Source organism: Lissotriton vulgaris, chromosome 1_2, assembly GCF_964263255.1.
Source record: "Lissotriton vulgaris chromosome 1_2, aLisVul1.2, whole genome shotgun sequence".
In the NCBI taxonomy this organism is placed as follows: domain Eukaryota; kingdom Metazoa; phylum Chordata; class Amphibia; order Caudata; family Salamandridae; genus Lissotriton; species Lissotriton vulgaris.
The window spans coordinates 126,343,184-126,365,861 of NC_141686.1; the positions used below are offsets into that span (position 1 = coordinate 126,343,184).

The 22,678-nt window shown below is 43.5% G+C and overlaps 1 protein-coding gene across 1 annotated transcript in view; it reads right to left on the reverse strand.

The window, feature by feature from the left end:
• LOC147734675 (uncharacterized) overlaps positions 1 to 20,126 on the reverse strand; it is a 36,666-nt gene extending 16,540 nt beyond the window's left edge. Inside the window, exon 1 of the mRNA XM_086952472.1 lies at positions 19,886 to 20,126. Within this exon, the coding sequence (XP_086808598.1) occupies positions 19,886 to 20,126 (241 nt within the window). The remainder of the gene's footprint in view (positions 1 to 19,885) is intronic.
• Positions 20,127 to 22,678: the final 2,552 nt, after the last annotated feature.

Sequence of the window (22,678 nt, forward strand, 5' to 3'; positions counted from 1 at the left end):
TAAGGGACACCTCAATTGAGAACTTTGAGTTTGTACACAGCCAGAATAATTGCCACGATTTTGTAACTATGTATTTTCATTTATGATTTTTTTACATGAGGCTTGCAAAGCAGCTACAGATGGCCCTGGGCTAGACCTAAAATGTACTCCATGCAGACATCTACATGCATGAACCTCATATTAGCACCTACATTCTTTATTCATTTCTCAACCACTGCTTAGCCTCTTTCACAGACCAATGGTATAACTGTTTGTGGTGTCTTTAGACATTATATTTCTAGGAGTTGTTGTGATGTTCTCTGGGTACCTGATTTGCCAATGTGCAGAGAGTCTCTCTACTGATTTTGAAAGGGAAAACAAAACAAGTACAATAACCTGGTGCAAACACCATGAGGTCTCCATTCTAACGTGCTCAGTAGGGTCAGTTTTATACAGTAGTGGGATCAAGTTTACATGGTAATAAGTCAAGACTTTTCTTCCAGAACGTACCCGTTCACATGCTTACTGTTTCATTTGAGAGTTGCTTTACAATGATAACTTGCTTGTGACATAGTGCTAGATCCCATATTCCTACCATCTATTAGTGCTGTACATAAATTATTAGTGGCCTGACTTAGAGTTTGGTGGACAGATTTCTCTATCACTAATGTGGCTGATGTGTCGTAGGTTAAGATGAACTTGTAATATGACAGACTAGATATCCGTCGCATTTGTGGTGGTGTAACACGTCTGCTGAGCTATAATCAGGCCCTAAAACAGCCTACCAAAGCTCAAGCACTGAAGATCAGCATGTATGTCATTGGCAACCATTGAACTCACTGAGAAACCCCAGTTATTGAACACTAGAGTACTTCTGCAGCAGTCTTTATCATAATTGCAATATAATGGTGTTTCTATTGTTATTTGACAGCGTCTAGTGTTCTATTACCTTTCATCTGGCCTTGCACTGATGTAACTTGCATCATACATAGATGCATACTGCTTATGATCACTCCATAGTGGCTCATCACAATTCTCAATTGCGCACACAGGGCCTCATTTATGAGGTTTTGCCATAGGGCAGCAACGCACGCTCCCTGCTGCGCTGAACTACGGCAAAAGAAAAGGACAGAGGCACAAAAGGATGTGCCAATATCTGACGCACAATGGGCTGCTGTGTGCCAACGCACACACCTTTGCACCATGGTGCACGGGTGTCTGCGTAGCAGGGATAATTATTTTTGAACAGGAAGGGAAACCATCCTGCACAAAAACAATCACAAGAGGCTTTTTCCTCTTTCTATATTTGGTGCAGAATGGTGGGGCAAGAGGCCTTAGAAATGAGCCCACAGTCAGGAAGTGTGCACAAACAAACATGCTGTGACCGCACACAGAGAAAAATAATTCAAGGGAACATTGCGCCTCACTCCAAATATACGCATCATGCATGATAAGAAAAAGATGTCTGAAATGGAATCACAAGAAACCGAAGGCTTTTCAAGGAAATATCCAAACAAGCTAAACCAATTCCATTAACCCACCATAAATGTGCAAACCTATCTTGAAAGAACAAAATCACCTAAATAAGTGATATTGAATAGACATGTATACACCACCTGGATGGCACTAGAAGCTCTCGCAAATAAAAAACAATACATTCTTTGGGAAATGAATCATCCCATCCAAGCGCACACATATGTATTCCCAAGAGACCACAGTTTCATACAATAAGGTTTGAGGTTTACCACCATATGAGCACAGTCAAATGTAAGCATTATCTAGACATCCGTACAACTTGACATTCCTAAAAAAGGGAGAATTAACAAAAACACCATGCTATATTAATTATTTTTTATTTAATTAAGATGTTTTATATAGTGCTAGCCTGACCGGAAGGTATCGGAGCACTTTACAACCAGTAGAGAGCAGTGCAAAATAAAGCAAATATAATACATTCAGCAAGGCGTTCAGGATACGAGTCAAGTATGAATGGCCAACCGCATCGAAGATGAGAGTCAAGGCGTTTTGAACACTCCAAGCGGTTCCTATCTGTTCGATAGGGAGCGGTCGAGGAAAAAGACTTTGAGTTGGCTTTTGAATTTCGGGAAGTGAGGAATAGTTCTGATGTGGGGTGGGATAGAGTTCCATATTTTGGGAACATTTCCGGCAAAGGACCTGGCCGTGGTTTTTTGTTTTCGTGCTTTGAGTGGGATAAGAAGTAGGGTGTTGGATTTTCTGAGAGTCCTGTTCTGACCCGCTTTTCTGAGTTTGGATGACAGATATTCAGGTTTGCCTGTGTGAAGGGCTTTATGGGTGAGGCAGGCTGTTCTAAAGTTCGCCTGCATTTCAATAGGTAGCCACTTGAGTTCTTTTAGTGCCAGACAAATGTGATCGCATTTCTTTATTCCAGTGACCATTCTGGCTTCCGCGTTGAGGGTTGTTTTCAGAGGAGCAAGGTGAGTTTTGGGAATTCCAGAGAGGATTGCATTTCCATAGTCTAGTCGTGACAGAACCAATGCTTGGTTGGCTTGTTTGAGATCTTTGGATGGAATGAAAGGTTTAATTTTGTTTCGAAGTTTCAAGTTAAGGAAGGCACTCTTGGCCAAAATCTTGATGTGTTTGGTCAGATCAAGTTTAGAGTCTAGCATGATGCCTAATGACTTGACGGAGTCAGCCAAGGAGGAGGTTCCCATTGAGCGCATCAATAACTTTTAGCCATTCGTTCAATTGTGGATTCTCTTCTTTGTTCGAGATGAGAAGTAGTTCAGTTTTGTCTGGGTTAAGCTTGAAATGGTTGCTTGACAGCCAACGTTGGACCGCCTTTAGTGTTTCATTTAGTCTATGAATGTCTTTAGAAGAGGAAATTTCCATGTAGAGTTGTGTATCATCAGCGTAGAGGTGAAAGGGCATGTTAGATTTTCTGAGTAGAGTGGTGAGGGGTTCCATGTAAATGTTAAAGAGTTGGGGGAGAGCACTGAGCCTTGAAGTACTCCCCTTATGACTTGGTGGAGGTTGGATTCGGAGCTTCTGATTTTGATTCTTTGTGAGCGGTTGTGTAAAAATGAGGAGAACTAGTTAAGGACAACGTTGTTGAGTCCAGTGAATTGTGTAGGTCATCAATTACTTTCAGGATTGCGGTTTCTGTGCTGCACCCTTTCCTGAATCCCGATTGATGTGAGTCGAGGAGACTGGTATTGTCCAAGTGTTGAGTTAGTTGGTGGAGAACACATTTTTGTAGGATTTTGGAGAGAAGAGTAGGGTTAGAGACGGGTCTGAAGTTGTTTAACCCCTTCCATGCTCATGACGAGCTCAGCTCGTCATGAGGCACAGTTGAGCTGTGCTGATGACGAGCTGAGCTCGTCATGAATACATGAGAATCCCGATTTCCAGCACAGGGGAAAAATAACCACAGCAGCGATGTGGTTAAGTCGTTTTTGTCCAGGCCAGGTTTTTTTAGTAGAGGGGTGACTTGTCCCACTTTAAAACAGTCTGGGACTACTCCAGTTTTTAGGAAGCTGTTGATAATGCTGCACCATAGTGTTGCAAGGGAGAGTTTTAGTTTTTTGGTGAGTTGAGCAGGAAGGGGGTCAAGGGTGTGAGATGAAGGTTTAGGGTTCAATAAATGCAACAGAGTAGGCAGGGCCACAAATACTGCTGCACTACACAGACACCATGTTGGAACTATGTATATATAGTCATATACATGAAGGACTAGTCAGAAAACTGACAAATTAATGGCCACCATATTAGACCAGATTGACACAACTTGCCATCAATGCATATGTAGTACGATCCCCCCCAGAGATGCCACGTCCTGCGATTCTGAAACAGGCACAACTCGAGCCGTGATCTGGGCGGTCTAATTGGCTCAAAAGCGGGATATCCTGAAATCCACGCTATCATTGCATGAAAGGCAATTGTTTATAATTCCAAGACAAACATGATTTATATATTTGTCCTGAAGATGATGCCATTTATCTTGTTTTTCGGCATCGTCAACACAATAGGATCATATGTACTGAATATGCTTGTGAATGCTATGTACAATGGTCACTCAAACTACAATCAAGTCTGTTCACTGATTATAAGTATACAGATCGATTTGCTCGCTCTTGCCTATACTTGTTGTTTTGTCTTGTTCACTGTAGGTCACAGGCTGTGCCCCCTTGACATTACTTTCTGATTGTGTGCATCGCCAAATAAATTCCTGTCCGGCTGGACAAAGGACATAAATACTATTCCAGTTTGTGTCTATTCTTACCCTGATCTCCCAAACTACTAGGGTCCACTGTTTTTTGTAATAGATCAATGCATATGTATTCGCAAGAAAATTCAAATATGAGCTATAGCAAGTTACAGTCTCATAATGATCTGCTTTCTGATTCAAATATCAAACAAAATTTACAGCAATGTCATGAGTACAGTAATTTGCTCCAAAGTTAATAATAAAACAATAATGAAAAGAGAAAAAGAAAGATGGTGTTAGAAATGGCCTTTCCTGCAGGGTCATCCCCCACATTTTTGCCTTCTTCCTCCCCTTTTTGCTCAATCCGTTTTTGTTGACTTCGAGTCTTCGGGAGCTAACAAGTGCTACAGTGCTTGTGCTTTCTTTAAAGCATGGTAGGATTGGCAATGTTTGAAGCAAAAAAAAATTGCTAATTGTCAGTTGGTGGTAATTTGCGAATTTCTTGAAAAATGACCATTTTTGCATTTTTCAAAGTGCCATGTGATGCACATACATGCCCTTAGGGCATGCATGTGCACCACATGTGCATCCATGCTTATTTCAGGGGTGCAACAGAGTGTCCTTTGGACACCCCTGCACCCTTGAAATTATTCTCAATTTGCGATTAGCAAATTGCGAATCGCAAATTGAGAATAATTTCACATTCATTCCTATGGACCTCCTGGCCCATAGAAACGAATGGGAAATTATTCCTTAATTGCGATTAGCAATTTGCTAATTGCTATTAAGGAATTTTAAGAAATCGCTAAAAAATAGCGAATTTCCTACATACATACCATTTTGCAATTCTCAAATAGCTATTCCTTAAAAATTGCTATTTGAGAATCGCAAAAGTGTATCTTGATAAATCTGGCCCTTAGTATTTTATATTGAAAGAATTTGCAAAAAAAAGTTTTAATTAGAAGGTTGGCGCTGCATCTCCGTGACTAACTTTTCAGTAGTTAGTTTTATTTCACAGTACAAGGCTCCTGCTCCTGCTCCTGCCAGGGCCAGAGTGTAAACCCAAAGTAGCCCTGGCAAATGTTTTCAGACCAGTCCCCATACAGTGCACACTGAGTGCAGTGAGTGAGCAAGACCACAACATAGGGAGCTTTGGGAGGCTCTCCTTCCAAGAAAATGCAGGAAACAATGGTGCATTCTACAACACATTCATCATCATTATATATTGAATTGTATTAGCTTTTAAAGAATATTAAATGAGGACCTCACTATGCACCAGGATACAACAATCTTTGCTGGGGTTCATCACTTGATTCCCTTATTATAACCCTTCAACAGTGCCTCTCAATTCTCCATAGCCCCTCCGCCACAAGTATTTCATTTTTTTACAGCATCTATCATAACATTGTAGGATGCCAGAGAACTTTACATCACCTACATATAGAGACAATGAATCATACGTGTAAATCAGTGTATAGAAAATGTTAAATAAGGCAAAGGGGACCACAAGTTGTAGGATTTACATCATATGGCTGAGATACCCGCCACCCCCTCTCAACTCAATCCCCCAAGGATGGGAAGACGGAAACGGTTCTAAACTTGTGGAAGGCGGGAGAGAGTTACCCTCCCGGCCGTATTTATTAAAATATGAAACAAAATTAAAACGTTAAAATAACAGTTTCATATCATGTACAATTTCATTTACACATTACGATGTTCTTGGCTGACCTTAACACATCTCTAATACAAAGGTTCTCCTAGCCGATACTAAACATCCTGCAAATGCATTACTCAAACTTTGAAATTGTACATCCTAACATTATGGGCCAACGGCAAGGTCGTAACCGGTGTCAGATCCCCAATACCAGAACTCCCCCCTCACTTGTGAGGGGCGGTCGCACAGAGGACTGTACCTCTGTGCCAACTTCCAATTTCCCTTGTCTTAGCGGGGGCCCCCTGTTAACTCGACGCCATCTTTAGTGGTCGTCCGAGGACTCGTGTGAGGTGTCTAGAAGGTAGCGTAGACCCCCCTCCCACCCCACACAACTTACCACATCTGCCGTCGCAGATGTCCTGGCCCCGGGAAATTCCCAGGAGGGGCCCTAGCCCCTCCTCCCCAGGGAGGGGTCTATGGCCGCCTTCCCTTTCGGCGTCCCCATCCTTAGAGGGGACCGCCTCCCCGTTTGAGGGGCCAATGGCCGCCTCCCCCCGGGCGCTCCCATCCATAATGGGTGACGCCCCACCTCTAGGGATCTTCTAATTCCTGCTCACCGATCATGACCTTACCGCCCGACCAAAATAAATACGACAATCTAAGACTAAAGTGGAGAAAAACAATTTATACTTAAGCAAATCGAAGTATAATCTCTACCGAGCATCCGGTGCTACTACTTTGCTGAATAAAACATGATGAAAAGGAAAAAATTATCACTTTATTACACACCAAATTACCAACTTTATTCAAAACAACCTGTAAGAAAACAATATCATGACACTCGACTTTATTTCAACAAATCGCTGTCATCAGGGGCTGGTGGGTGGGTCAAAAATGGCTCTTCGTTCCGTCTCGAGCTCACGTGCAACGGGGAGGTGCAGCTTCAGAGCACAGGAACAAGAGGATGCTTCCTTGGCTTGTCGCTCCTTTTATCCTTCTTCGGGCGGGCGTGGACCCACCTCCAATCCGCCTCCGGGGCGTGGCTAGCGGTGTTGGTGTCTAGGACAATCCCCTCTTGGGCGGGAAAAGGCGCGCCTCGGCTACGCCGCTTCGGGCATACCAGCCGAGACTCGCCTCCCGCCCAAAAATGGCTTCCCGGGGGGATCGGGGTACTCCACCATACGTTCGGGGGGACCGAGTGGTCGCCCCTTTCCATATGGCTGAGATACCCGCCACCCCCTCTCAACACAATCCCCCAAGGATGGGAAGACGGAAACGGTTCTGAACTTGTGGAAGGCGGGAGGGAGTTACCCTCCCGGCCGTATTTATTAAAATATGAAACAAAATTAAAACGTTAAAATAACAGTTTCATATCATGTACAATTTCATTTACACATTACGATGTTCTTGGCTGACCTTAACACATCTCTAATACAAAGGTTCTCCTAGCCGATACTAAACATCCTGCAAATGCATTACTCAAACTTTGAAATTGTACATCCTAACATTACGGGCCAACGGCAAGGTCGTAACCGGTGTCAGATCCCCAATACCAGAACTCCCCCCTCACTTGTGAGGGGCGGTCGCACAGAGGACTGTACCTCTGTGCCAACTTCCAATTTCCCTTGTCTTAGCGGGGGCCCCCTGTTAACTCGACGCCATCTTTAGTGGTCGTCCGAGGACTCGTGTGAGGTGTCTAGAAGGTAGCGTAGACCCCCCTCCCACCCCACACAACTTACCACATCTGCCGTCGCAGATGTCCTGGCCCCGGGAAATTCCCAGGAGGGGCCCTAGCCCCTCCTCCCCAGGGAGGGGCCTATAGCCGCCTTCCCTTTCGGCGTCCCCATCCTTAGAGGGGACCGCCTCCCCGTTTGAGGGGCCAATGGCCGCCTCCCCCCGGGCGCTCCCATCCATAATGGGTGACGCCCCACCTCTAGGGATCTTCTAATTCCTGCTCACCGATCATGACCTTACCGCCACAGGCCGGATAGTTGACCGGCTATCCGGACCCCCCACAAAACTCCTACTTAAAGGTCATGGCTGCAAACTCTTTAACCAAGCTACGAGGTCTTCTATGAGTAAAGTATTCCCCACCCGGGACAAATGAACTCCATCCTCTAGATACATATGGTCCCCCCTGATACACCCATGCGGAATAGAATGCAATGTCTTTGTACGGAACAATCTACCAAGTTTGTTATTCACCTTCTTCACTGAATGATTTACAGCAGCCACAGAATTAGCCCCCCGCCACACCTTCCGTGGAATCATATGGGACCATGCAATCGTGCACCCCGGAACCCTTCTCGACAACCAACTCACAGTGGATAGTATCAACTCGAGAAGTACTCGTCTCCCAGTGGTCACCAAATCATTGCCCCCAAGATGCACTATGATTACAGATGGCGGTGACCTTGGCTGTCCTAACAAACCCTCCATAAAACTTTGAAACTGGTCAATACAGAGCCCGCCCCTTCCGTAGAAGGTCACCCTGTACCCGTATTCCCCAGCCATGTGAACCATGTCACCTGCTTTGAATACGTCTGCGGCACGCCTCACGTATGAGTGGCCCACGACCCACACCACTCTTTCCTCAGCCGGTGATCTTTGACCGCTGGTTCCCAGGTGTCGGGTCGACTGCACAGTCCGCCCCGCCTCGTAAGCTCGCGACACTGTAAACCAAACAAAACAAGAAGCGTGAGTGCAAGACATATGCTTCACAACATGTGCAACCGCACATACCTTTTATAACAATTCGAATACCAATGCCCCAACTGTTTCACTTTTTCCACACTCAGACCCCTGGCTGTAGCCTCTGTAGCAGCCCCTATCCGGAAGGAATGGGTCCCAAACTCGCACGGGTTCAAGCCCGCCGCTGCGATTGCCATCGTTAGCACCCGCTGGAACTGAAACCTAGGCAGTGGGGTGGCGTCGGCGTGCCTCAGCAAGCTTCCCCCCCATGATGCCGCCCTCTGTGCCAAATACTCCTCAACGCATGCTACCGGGCACATGGGAGATCCCGGAATCCACTGAACCACTACACTGTCCCCGATCCCTTTCTGATCGGTCTTGGACCTGGCAAATGAGACTACCATTGTCTCCCCCTTAATTTGAATGTGCTCACGGCACAGACCTCCCCCCGTATCCTGCTTGTTCCTCGCTACCAGCTCGCTTACCCGCATAGCCCCATGGAATGCTACTGCAAAAGCGGCCCGGAACAGCACTGTCTCTGATTGAGATGAACATGTCGCAGGGAGTACGGACAGTAACAGGGCCAACCTTTCCAGACCTATCGGGTGTCTTTCATCCACTCTGCAACCCTCACGGCGTTGCCACCCACGCAGCGCCTTCTGTACCAAGAAAGACGCCGTGGGATCCTGAATGCCATGGGCCCGTGCCATGAAAGAAATGGCAGCCCGGTGCCTATTGGCCGTAGCCACTGATTTGCCTGCCTGATGTAATGATAACAAAAAATTCATGACATACTCTTCTTGGCCCCAAAGCTCCCCCCTAGCTGAACCCAAAAAGGACAAATAAGAACGGAACGCCCCTTCATAAGCCTTCCTTGTCCTGGGTGCTAGACTCTCTCCCACGAGGTCTTGTAGTCCGGGGCACCGAGAGACCAGAGAGCTTCGGGAAATGGTGCCGCCACCGGGTCCGCTGAGGGCAGAAAACCCCAGAAGGCCTGCATACGGGAACGAGAAAGCGCATCAGCTGCCTGATTTAACACCCCTGGGACATGTCTTGCCCTAAAGTGGACGTTTAGTCGCATACACAGCAGGACAATTTCCTTCAACAGTCTCAAGATCCATTTGCAGCGTGCTGCCTGACTATTGATACACTCAACCACAGTCATATTGTCAGACCAGAACACCACAGAGCGATCACGAAACTCCTCAGGCCATGTTTTTAAGGCCACCAGAATAGGGAACAGTTCGAGAAACCCAATATTACCTGTCAGCCCACTCTTGTGCCACCATGTCGGCCAGGTTCGTGCTGACCAATGATTACCCAAGATGGCGCCAAAGCCCACACTCCCTGCCGAGTCAGTCCACAACCCCAGCTCCACGGAGGAGACCGCTGGTTGGTTCCACACGACACGGCCGTTGAAATCCGCCAGGAATGCCAACCATATGCGCATGTCCTGGCGGACCTCTGCCGAGAGCCTTGTGCGGTGGTGCCCTTCCTTAAGGCCGACCATGGCTTGAGCAATAGAGCGGGAAAAGGGGCGAGCCATCGGTATCACTCTAAGGGCAAAATTCAGCTGACCCACAGCCTGCTGCAACTGATGCAAATTTACCTTCGTCTCGCTAATACATGTTTCAAGCGATGCCTTAAACTTCGTTACCTTTTCCTTAGGCAAACGGAAGCACCCCTCTTCGGAGTCGAGCTCTATTCCAAGAAACTCGAGCGAAGTAGCTGGGCCCACTGTCTTACCTGGTGCCAATGGCACGCCAAAGCGAGTCATGAGATCACAAAATTCATTCAAAGCCTGTGCACATTCTATGTCCCCGGCTGCCCCCAGAAATAGAAAATCATCAAGATAATGCATAACATGTGTAAACCCTGTTGTTCTTGTGAACGCCCATTGCAAAAAACTACTGAATTTTTCAAAATACGCACAAGAGATGGAGCAACCCATTGGCATACATTTATCCATGTAGTAGCGTCCTTGAAACATGAAACCAAGGAGACGCTGATCATCTGGGTGTACCGGGAGCAACCGGAACGCCGACTCAATGTCCGATTTGGCCATCAGCGCTCCGGGCCCCAGGCGATTCAACATGGCGACAGCCTCATCAAAAGATGCGTACCGCACCGAACAAACTCCCGGGTCAATCGCATCGTTCACCGAAAGACCCCTTGGAGCTAACAAATTATGTATCAACCTGAATTCCCCTGGGTCCTTTTTGGGGACCACTCCCAGAGGCGAACAAACAAAATTAGCAACAGGCGGCATGTCATATGGGCCGGCAACCCGACCTCGGGTCACCTCCTTCCCAATCTTTGCTTGTACCACCGCCGTATTCTGTAGAACCGACAGTTGGTTCCTACATTGTGCTTTACCCTGAAAATCCCCCGCCGGGATGCGGAAACCATACGAAAAACCATCTCGCAACACCCCAGCGGAGATATGATCCGGGTATTCGTTCAGCCAAGGAATCATTGCCATGATATCAATCTGGGTAGGGAGAGGCGCCCCTCGGACTATTTCAGACCTGTTTGGCGCCCCCTCTACTTCCCGTATCACCATTTTTGGCTCTGCACATGGTCTCGGGGTGCGAGGACTGCCCGCACCCAGCACATTCATGCCTAAACCTGCAAGATCCCTGCGGCCTAGTACATTTGCCTCTGTTAAAGCTCCAGCAGACCCCTTTTTTACCTGAGTTGCCATTATTCCTTATGTGCTGATCATTGCTTGATCCTGCCCGAAAGGGCGCCCCAGACGAATGGCGGGAAAACTCGACCATGTTCCCCCCTAAAGATGGCGACTTCGCCGTGCCTGACTTCTCCATTTTCTGCCAGGAAATGGAGTCGAAACAATCCCACGTCAGGGATGAGTCGTGCTCCTTGGACTTACGAAATATGCTATCGTAACAAAACCATTGATTGCCACCATATGTTCCATAAAATTCCATGATACGTGTCTGATACACGGCTAATTCCACCAATAATTCGGGCCTACGTTCTCCCATAATTGCAGTGAACATTCCAAACGCTCTGCCCCAATTGTCTATCGATTCATCAACTCTGAAACCGGCCATCTTGGCGCGCCATACACTAGGATGCAGAAATTCTTTTTGATTTTTTACATGCTCAATCTCATAGTGATCGGTCAACAAGGAAAACATGTTCACATATTTATCAGCCCATATCCTTTCTTTTACCTCAATCGGGATATGCTGAACAACTTTTTCCCTCCTTGAAGGTACCGACCCCTCCCCCGCAATCGGCAACGGCTGCTTACCTGAACCGGCCACTGTGACCGTAGTTCCTGCCGAACCAACGCCCGATACTGGTTGTTCCACGGGAGCCTGCGGGGAAACAAAAGGAGACGGTGCCTTCGCAGCATCTTTCGATTGCCGCAACTGCTTCATTATTGCCCTGGCTTCCTCAGCCGTGGCCCCCTCGTTCTCTTTGCCTAACCATGCCGCCAACTGGGCAGCCAGCTCAGGAGGCATATCCTCCCCGTTCACAGGAGTGACTACCACAGGGATCGGTTGCCCCACGTCTGGGACCGGAGTCGGGGCCTCGATCGGGGTGACCGGGTGCGCCGGGGGTGCTTCGGGAACCGGGGCCTCACCACCCGACGCTCCCTTCTTGGCCCTTCTACCTCTCCCGTTAGGGACCACTCCCGGCAATGCTGGTCCGATGACTCTCTTAGGCCCCCCCACACCATTCATTACCGCCATCTGCTTTTTCATATCTGCCATGTCCTTCATCAGCATACGAAGCATCTGATCGGTCCCGATCCTCTTTCCGACCTTCTTGCTAGGCATCGTCCGCGTATACTCTTCAAGGTCCTAGGCCAGGAAACTCCGAACTCACTGAAAGAAGAACACAAGATTAATTCTCAAAAATGGCTCTTCGTTCCGTCTCGAGCTCACGTGCAACGGGGAGGTGCAGCTTCAGAGCACAGGAACAAGAGGATGCTTCCTTGGCTTGTCGCTCCTTTTATCCTTCTTCGGGCGGGCGTGGACTCACCTCCAATCCGCCTCTGGGGCGTGGCTAGCGGTGTTGGTGTCTAGGACAACCCCCTCTTGGGCGGGAAAAGGCGCGCCCCGGCTACGCCGCTTCGGGCATACCAGCCGAGACTCGCCTCCCGCCCAAAAATGGCTTCCCGGGGGGATCGGGGTACTCCACCATACGTTCGGGGGGACCGAGTGGTCGCCCCTTTCCATTCATACTGGTAGGCATTTTTAAAAAGTGCTTGGTCTGGAAAAGCACAAACACAGCGGTTAGCATTGACTTGAATAATGAAAATGTACTTCCACCCAAATAAACCCTTTTAGCAGCATCAGGATAATGAAAGACTCGGAAAAAATATAAGTTACTAACTTGTACCATGCAGTGTGTAAGCAGCTCTTTGAAGACAGTTTATAGGTCACTGTGCTAGATTATGATTTTCTCTTATGAGCTGCAGATTAACAAAATAATCTCTGTGACAAAAGCAGTAACCCACTGACCTATGCACATAAAACACTGTTTTTTTTAAAATGCATGGTACACGTTCTTTGCAATTGGCATATTAACTCTCTGTGCTACATTAGATAAGTCAAAGCTGCCACCGGGACAAAACTCTCATCTCTCTCCAGCAGGTACATTAATCACTGGTGTTATTTTGACACTTATATTGTTGCTCGAAAACTGCCAATTATACAAGGAACTTTGCAGTGCTTTTAAAATTGCTGCCTGTGGACCCCCTGGGAATGTTTCATGGACCCCTGGGCGTCCACGGACCACAGTTTGGGAAAACTTTGGTAGAGAAAAACTCTCAAATTTGCTTTTCACTTTTAAAATGCCTATCTCTCTCATATGATAACAATGGAGTTGCAGTATTTCTTTTATATGTGTCATTTTAAATGGGAACAGATAACCCCTTCAAGTATGGTGCCTCCGGAATCACAATCTAAAATCCTAACTTATGGTGAATCAGATTTTAAGTTGCAGGTCTGAAAATGCCACTTTTTGAAAGTTGACATTTTCTTGCCTTAGCTATTTGATACCTACAGCCTGTCTCTGTTCATATGACTGGGTGCATTTGACAGTTGTGCTTTGTGTATTCCTCTTTGACAGCCACACACAAGAGGAGCTTAGGTGTGACTGGCAGGGCCATCACTGGCATGATGGGAGGGTGGAACTGGGCCTATCCTCACTTATACTTAAATAGTCTGTCCTGCCTCCACACAAAGGGCCTAACAATCCTGCATTCTCACATCAGCCAGCTTGGACCCAGGGCCGGGGAGGTATGGAAATCCATGCACTTCAAAGACAATGTCTAGAAGCTTCTCCCACTTTCAACAGGTGAGCAGCCTTTACAACGCGGATATTTTCACGTGCTGCCATTACTACGCTGCTTTTACAACGCAAGTCGTTACAACAACTTGCGCTGGAGGGCGCTGTTGGATAGGGAATAGTTTAATTTTCTATTCCAATACCTTCCCTACTGTAACGTGGGCTGGAGTTCGAATAGAAAATTAAACTATTCCATTATCCAGAGCTTACAGCGCAAGTCGTTGTAACGACTTGCGTTGTAAAAACAGCAATGTAATGGCACGCGTGGTAATAGCCCCCGTAGTAGTTACATACAACCTTTTCAACAACCAGAACACCAGGGTATAAAACAAGGACCTCAGACACCAACTCTTGAAGACACTTCTGTATATTTGGATAGGGTGTCACGTTTATCTTTCTGAGCAGTTGTCTTGTATGTAGCAATTAATATTTTCTATGCACGGTGACAACCATGGGTTGCTCTTAGACCTTTACCCATTGTCATTGTTGGGTATGATTTCTTGATATTAGAAAGCCCTTTCCATCTTTGAGCGCTGCAGTCTTTTTTGTATGAATATTTTTTAATTTACATTTATGTACTCTGTATTTGTTTTTTGTAATTTAGTATATGTATTTTGTGATTTCTAGCCCTGAGAAAGTCTGTACTTAAATGAAAAACATGTTGGCTAGAGTGGAGCATCTATTAAATAAATCTAGCACCCATATCAAACTGAGATTTGAACTGTTGTTTTTGTGACACTTGAGAGAATTGGCTTACATGGTGGAAATTTCCCTATCATAGGGAGATTGATGGCCTCCCTATCTCTGTGAGCACTCGACAATTCATGAAGACTAATTGAGTGACTGTCAATTTATAAATGGAGATGTGCACCTACAAGTGATTATCCTAAGTCATCTAAGTTGTATGTTATATCCTTTTTCGGAGTGAGCTTCAATCTGCATTGCTTTTTGTTTGCACATATTCATTTGGCACGTTTATTTAGGCTGCCAATATGAATTCAAATAATAAGGAGCGAGAAAGGATGGCAGAATACCTTTTCAGGGACTTAAAAGCTAGAGTACCTTTAGCCAAATTTGGTAAACAAGATAGGAATCCGAAAGAGGGATTTACGGATAAATTAATCAGATTAGAGAAATTGAAAAAGTGGGAGCTATCTAAATGGTGGGTTGGAGCTATACTTAAAAAGTACCTTCAAAACAAGAGGATCCCCCAAGGTTTAAGCGTTCAGATTTTCCCCACTCATGATGATTTGGAACCGTATCTATTGCCCATATGGAAGAAAGAACTTACAAATTCTTCTAGTAATTTGATGGAGATATTAATTATAAGCTTTGACAGGAAGGTAGATAAGTTACAGGAGGAAATAAAAAAATGGCGATAAAGAAATTAGCGAACTTAATCTTCCGAAGGCAAAGATATGGAAAGCAAAGAAAATAAAAAGTGATGATCAGAATTATTCTAACAGACATGAATTCATCTTTCCTAATAAGTTTGACTACCTAGACAAATCAAATCAATCTTTAATCTGTTGCAATCACAACCAGGAAAGGTAAAATCACAGAGCAAATATATGAAATATAGTGTCACAGATAAATACCCAAAGAAATAGAATACAATCACATTTAAAACAATGTACAATAATAAATATATGACCACATAATGTCAGTTGGGTCTCGTTTGTCTTGACCTCAAAGCTGCCCGCAGGAAAGAGGTTACTGAAAAAAGTGGTACTCATTTGGCAAAAGCTGCAAATACATAAGCACCATTCAGGCTTGCGTAAAGTTCTGGGATTTCAGGAGAGGCCTCAGAAACTGTTTCTTAGGTCGGCTAAAATATTTACAAAGAAGCACAAAATGCAGGATATCCCGTGGAGACCTTCCGTCACATCCACAGGGCACTAACATACTTGCTGAAACCAGCAAAGTAGGGTGGCCAAAGGATGGTGTAGCTGGTTAAACCTTAAATGAGTTGCCAGATACCTATCCTTTTGACTAGTAAGAAGAGAAAGGTAAGTCTCCATTCTCTGCACAGTTTTTAATAACAAATGCCCCTGCACCGTGGGCTTTATAAGCTCTATACATTCACACTGAGAAAGGGCATAGTTAAAGAGCAACTTCCTAACATTTCTAAGCCCCCGATAACCCATGGAATCATGATTATAAAAAATATCCACCCTGCTCAAGCTGGGGAAAGACGCTTTTACATAAGTGTTCCCGGGAATTTTGTGTGCATTGTCAAGTGACTAACAATCAGACTATATTAAACGGTTTAACTGGGCGCCCTCCCTGGACCATATCTTGATCCAACACAACAAAGGTTCTTAAGCCACCAAATCCACAATATACTTGATGCCAAGCTCTTCGTGGACAGAAAGGGACGGAGTACTTTGGGAAACGCTAAGGATACGCCATAAAAACTTGTTTTGTGCAAGCTGACTCTTATTCACATAAGTGTACCTCCACACTACCTAGTCAAGAATAGAAGTAATGGAACATCAGGGATTAATGTAACTAGTTTAAGTGAGATATCCTCTAGTATTTCTTCTAGTAGTGAGGGAGAAGAGATTAATAAAAATGGGGAAGGCATTTCTTGGCAGACAAATGGTAAAAGTGTTATTTTAGAAGAAATTAAAAGAATCAGGATTGCCAACAGGAACAAGACAAAGAGAAATAGAAACCAGTAGTCCAAAACAACAAGAAGGGGCAAGAGAGGAAAGAGAGCAAATAACAAAAAAACAGAATACAGACAAGATCTTGGAATCAGAGGAAGTAATAAATGCACAGAGCATCATGGGGACCATTGATATGGTTGAATCCAAGACGGGTGACAAAGATGAGGTCTCTGTGATTAATTTGTTCAACGAAATACTCTCAGAAGATAGGTTATCCACTCTGTAAGCAAAGGAATGGGGTTTTGTCTGACTGAACTATGTGATGTGCACCAATTGAAAACTGATACAACTGAAACTCTACTTTTCCAAAGTTAATTTCTTTACTATTACTAGGGGCACACAATGGCAGTTTAAACTATGTTTTAAAGTGTTCGCCAACATTTTCAATCTTCAAAAATAGAGCTGTTCTTTCTGTATTCCACTTTTCTCAAAGAGATTCCTCACTTAGGGCCTGATTTAGATCTTGGCAAGCGAGTTACGCTTTCACAACAGTGATGGATATCTCATCCACCGATATATACATTTCATTATATACTATGAGATTTATATTTCGGCAGACGAGATATCCATCACCGTTGTGACGGAGTAACCAGTGGCAGCTGGTAACATTTGAAAGTGGTGAGGCGTACACGTTAGGCATGACTTTTATATTGCGAGCGATATGAAAATGGACAAACCTGGGGACAGGGTGATTCCCTCTCCTGAGAAAGAAATGAAAAAAAGATTGGCAAATGGTGCGCTTTAAAGCAAATTAATGTAGCGATAAAGCAAGGCTTATAAAGCAGTGGGAACATATAACCTTGAAATATTAAACACATATATAAACTGTCCTATATCTTCCTGCATTAATGTATTCAACAGTTATTGTAATGTATAAATTGTATAGCAACTTTAGTCCTTTAAAATATATGCTGGTCCAGGATCTTTCACCTCGTGCATCATTAACTTTGGAAAAATATGCTCTAACCATATTTCGAGAAGCACCCACAGCTGCTGTTTGCAACCAGTCATATAGAAATATGTGCAGGAAGGTCTATAAGTGGGATGAAAAAAGTGGGGGCTCTCTACAAAGGAACATGTAAAATAAATATCTATGATTCTCATATTGTGCTACCTGACCGTTGTTTTAGTTTCTCTCTTTGGATGTAATTGTATCCAGATAAATGACACAACAACTGACATACACCTAAAGCCTGTCAGTATGATTGTCTTTGTCAAAGATAGTTATGATGGGTTTTTAAATCCACCTAATCGTGCACTGTTCACTTGGTGCTCCGTACTTTAGTTATTCATCACACGTTTACTTGACTGTTGTCAATGTTTTTATTCTTATTTTAAGGTACTACTTCCTTTCTTACTACTTGTGTATTATTTTCATTTTTCATATCACAAGCATATGTTTCATTTACTCAATTGTGCAAACATTGGTTCTTATTTACACTTATTTACATATACAATGCTTTGGCATTACATATTCTCATACAATAAACATTAGTCAACATGTGAGCCCAATGCATTTCGGCGCCTCTACGGTGCCTTCATCAGGGGCGACTCTGCAATGAAAACATATGAAAATGTGTAAGATTCTAGTTGAGAGAGGTTCATGGGAGTGTATAACTGTATTATGCAGTGTTATCGTACCTGGTGTCTGTGGTGTCCAATACTAATATATGATCGCCTCACTCGATGTTGCTCAAAAAAAGATCACTGTAAGTAATTCATAAATAAATAAATAACTTGTGTTGGGTATAGGTTTCTAACTTCAAAAGTGTATGGAAGTCTAAGGGTTCATTAGAGACATACCTGTTTAGGGAACTCTGAGCTATCTGTAACAGAGAAAATGGTGTTTATCAGGACTGAACATTTTTCAATTGAAAAATGCGGAAAGTCAGACTCCAGATCTAAATGCCCTTACCTTATCTTCACCAATGTTTATAATCTGTATGGTGAAAGAGGATATCTGTTACTAAATCGTTTCACTGAGGGTTTCCTGTTTTAAAACGCTGTAGATGGAACATTATGTCTAAATACCCTTACCTTATCTTCCCCAACGTGTTAAGTCTGTATGGTGAGAAAAAATTGCTGTTACTATATAGTTACCGGACGTTACACTGAAACACTAGTGCGTTCCGCTGTATTAAGATGTGCTTACCTAATGTGCCAAAGAATATCTCCGTATCTAGGGTCCCGCTGCCATTTGGTTGTTTCGGTTCCCTGTTAAGGGACCAAACGCCATTATCACTACGCAAGCTCCGCCAGGAAGCGGAGTTAAAAACATAGAAAACGTACTAAATGCTAAATCTAAGTTCAAAGTGTAAGCTTATTTGGACGCCATATTAGTGTGGATAAAGGTCTGTCGTGATCACCTATATTTTGCATTTGTTATTGATTTTGCGATCCTGTTCTGTTAACAATAAACCAAGATTGTTACAGATGCTCACTGTTCCGTTTTAATTAGTCATAACTCGAAGTCAAGTCACCTGTAGAAACAAGTTCCTCCTATGATGCTGGGTCCAGTCCCACGAATATGTATCTCGGTGTTCTAATACTATTCTAGTACACTTAAATATGATGAATATACATCGGCATAAAAACGTACCATAAAACAGGCATCGCCTATTTTGTATGTTTTCTGTTTAAATCTTAGTCATTTATCACGATGCTCTCATGCCATTGTGATGTGTGAGCTGTGCTATGATGAAGTTTTATCCGGGATCTATATTTAAAGACCTGTTCCTATCTATTTAAGATAAACTGCAGTCTAGGGATCGTGAGTTCGAAAGGACTCTTCTACCGTTCAGGTCCCTTACTCATCTGAGAGAGAGTGCGCATACGTAGTGAGGTTGGGTTATGATGTGTATCCTAATGGAATCTTCGTGGTGATGTAGTATCAGCAATGTTCAAAGGAGCATGGTTAACAGATGTAATGCTGCTATGTGCTTGTTTGATGTTGAGTATTCCTATATGTCTGTTCGTGTGGTCACATATGAGAGGATTATAGACCATCTTATCCATCCATAATATCTTAATTTTAGCGTTCTCATGAATTTAAAGAATGCCCCCTCTGTTTCCATTTCATTAGTGGCAGTTGTTGGAACAAATGTTAGGCCTTTGTTTAAGGTTGATGTTTGTTGTGCAGTCAATGTGGTAGAGGATATATTTATGATTAGGTTACTGTGCGTCCGCTCCTCAGTGATTTTCCGGCCACTTCCTCTCCTTGTTTTCCGCTTGCTGTTGTTGTCTCGGGCGTTGTTGTTGGCGGTTGTCCTGAGTCCTGTTCCTGTGACAAAAAAGACGTTTCTTTACTGGTTGTTGCCTGGTTTGCACTTTCAGCTGATAATATGATACCATCCTGAGTAGCTTTTACCGGTCCCCTACGTATGGATGTTTCCTTTTCTGTGACGAGACTTTCTTCAGAAGAGCGTGTTGATGTGGGTGTTTTCTTTGGAATATATTGGCGTCGAGCATAGATATCCGAGCAAGTATAAACCTCGTTGAGCTTATAACCTATAGTATCACGCTTATACTTTCTAAGTTTTCCTTCCTGTAGCTCTTTTTCATATTTATCCAGTTTGATATTAATTCCTTCCAAGCTCATTTTCCAAGAATCTGTTTCCATCCTAGTTTCTAATTCTGATTTTAGTACATAAATTTCATCCTCCAATTCCCTTATGGTTTTAGCTAATTCCTCAATTATCAGCAATATTAAGTCCAGGGAACATTTGTTGAGAATGCTAAACCATTTCTCCATGAATTTTGAATTAAGGTTGAACCGGAATAACATAGGTTTTATTGATAATCGTAAGCCTCTTGGTATGCGTTTTGCTCAGTGATATTGAATGAGAGTGGAGGCGTGCATCCTTTGATTTAGTTGGCGGTGTGTTAGGTACTCCAGCTGTTTTAATTGCTGGCTTATTGATCCCCCATGAACATCCATGTTTTTTACTTCTTTTATAAGAGAGTAGATTTGGTCAGCTTGTTCCGTTGTATATGCCAATGTGTTGGCTCTGTTATCAGTCATTCCTGTTATTGTATCGAACTGCATTTTGGGTCGGTGGGTGCCTCCTCACTGGGTGACTTGAAAATGAATACAAGAAAAATGAAAGGGCGTGAGGAGCACTCCGTTTTTTTACCAAATTATCCTTCTTATCCACTGGTGCTCCGATTAATCAGGGTAGTCACTCCTGTGCTATTAATGATAGTTATGATGGGTTTTTAAATCCACCTATTTGTGCACTGTTCACTTGGTGCTCCGCACTTTAGTTATTCATCACACGTTTACTTGACTGTTGTCAATGTTTTTATTCTTATTTTAAGGTACTACTTCCTTTGTTACTACTTGTGTATTATTTTCATTTTTCATATCACAAGCATATGTTTCATTTACTCAATTGTGCAAACATTGGTTCTTATTTACACTTATTTACATATACAATGCTTTGGCATTACATATTCTCATACAATAAACATTAGTCAACATGTGAGCCCAATGCATTTCGGCGCCTCTACGGTGCCTTCATCAGGGGCGACTCTGCAATGAAAACATATGAAAATGTGTAAGATTCTAGTTGAGAGAGGTTCATGGGCATGTATAACTGTATTATGCAGTGTTATCGTACCTGGTGTCTGTGGTGTCCAATACTAATATATGATCGCCTCACTCGATGTTGCTCAAAAAAAGATCACTGTAAGTAATTCATAAATAAATAAATAACTTGTGTTGGTTATAGGTTTCTAACTTCAAAAGTGTATGGAAGTCTAAGGGTTCATTAGAGACATACCTGTTTAGGGAACTCTGAGCTATCTGTAACAGAGAAAATGGTGTTTATCAGGAGTGAACATTTTTCAATTGAAAAATGCGGAAAGTCAGACTCCAGATCTAAATGCCCTTACCTTATCTTCACCAATGTTTATAATCTGTATGGTGAAAGAGGATATCTGTTACTAAATCGTTTCACTGAGGGTTTCCTGTTTTAAAACGCTGTAGATGGAACATTATGTCTAAATACCCTTACCTTATCTTCCCCAACTTTTAACTCCGCTTCCTGGCGGAGCTTGCGTAGTGATAATGGCGTTTGGTCCCTTAACAGGGAACCGAAACAACCAAATGGCAGCGGGACCCTAGATACGGAGATATTCTTTGGCACATTAGGTAAGCACATCTTAATACAGCGGAACGCACTAGTGTTTCAGTGTAACGTCCGGTAACTATATAGTAACAGCAATTTTTTCTCACCATACAGACTTAACACGTTGGGGAAGATAAGGTAAGGGTATTTAGACATAATGTTCCATCTACAGCGTTTTAAAACAGGAAACCCTCAGTGAAACGATTTAGTAACAGATATCCTCTTTCACCATACAGATTATAAACATTGGTGAAGATAAGGTAAGGGCATTTAGATCTGGAGTCTGACTTTCCGCATTTTTCAATTGAAAAATGTTCACCTTACCTTACCTTATCTTCCCCAACGTGTTAAGTCTGTATGGTGAGAAAAAATTGCTGTTACTATATAGTTACCGGACGTTACACTGAAACACTAGTGCGTTCCGCTGTATTAAGATGTGCTTACCTAATGTGCCAAAGAATATCTCCGTATCTAGGGTCCCGCTGCCATTTGGTTGTTTCGGTTCCCTGTTAAGGGACCAAACGCCATTATCACTACGCAAGCTCCGCCAGGAAGCGGAGTTAAAAGTTGGGGAAGATAAGGTAAGGGTATTTAGACATAATGTTCCATCTACAGCGTTTTAAAACAGGAAACCCTCAGTGAAACGATTTAGTAACAGATATCCTCTTTCACCATACAGATTATAAACATTGGTGAAGATAAGGTAAGGGCATTTAGATCTGGAGTCTGACTTTCCGCATTTTTCAATTGAAAAATGTTCAGTCCTGATAAACACCATTTTCTCTGTTACAGATAGCTCAGAGTTCCCTAAACAGGTATGTCTCTAATGAACCCTTAGACTTCCATACACTTTTGAAGTTAGAAACCTATAACCAACACAAGTTATTTATTTATTCATGAATTACTTACAGTGATCTTTTTTTGAGCAACATCGAGTGAGGCGATCATATATTAGTATTGGACACCACAGACACCAGGTACGATAACACTGCATAATACAGTTATACATGCCCATGAACCTCTCTCAACTAGAATCTTACAC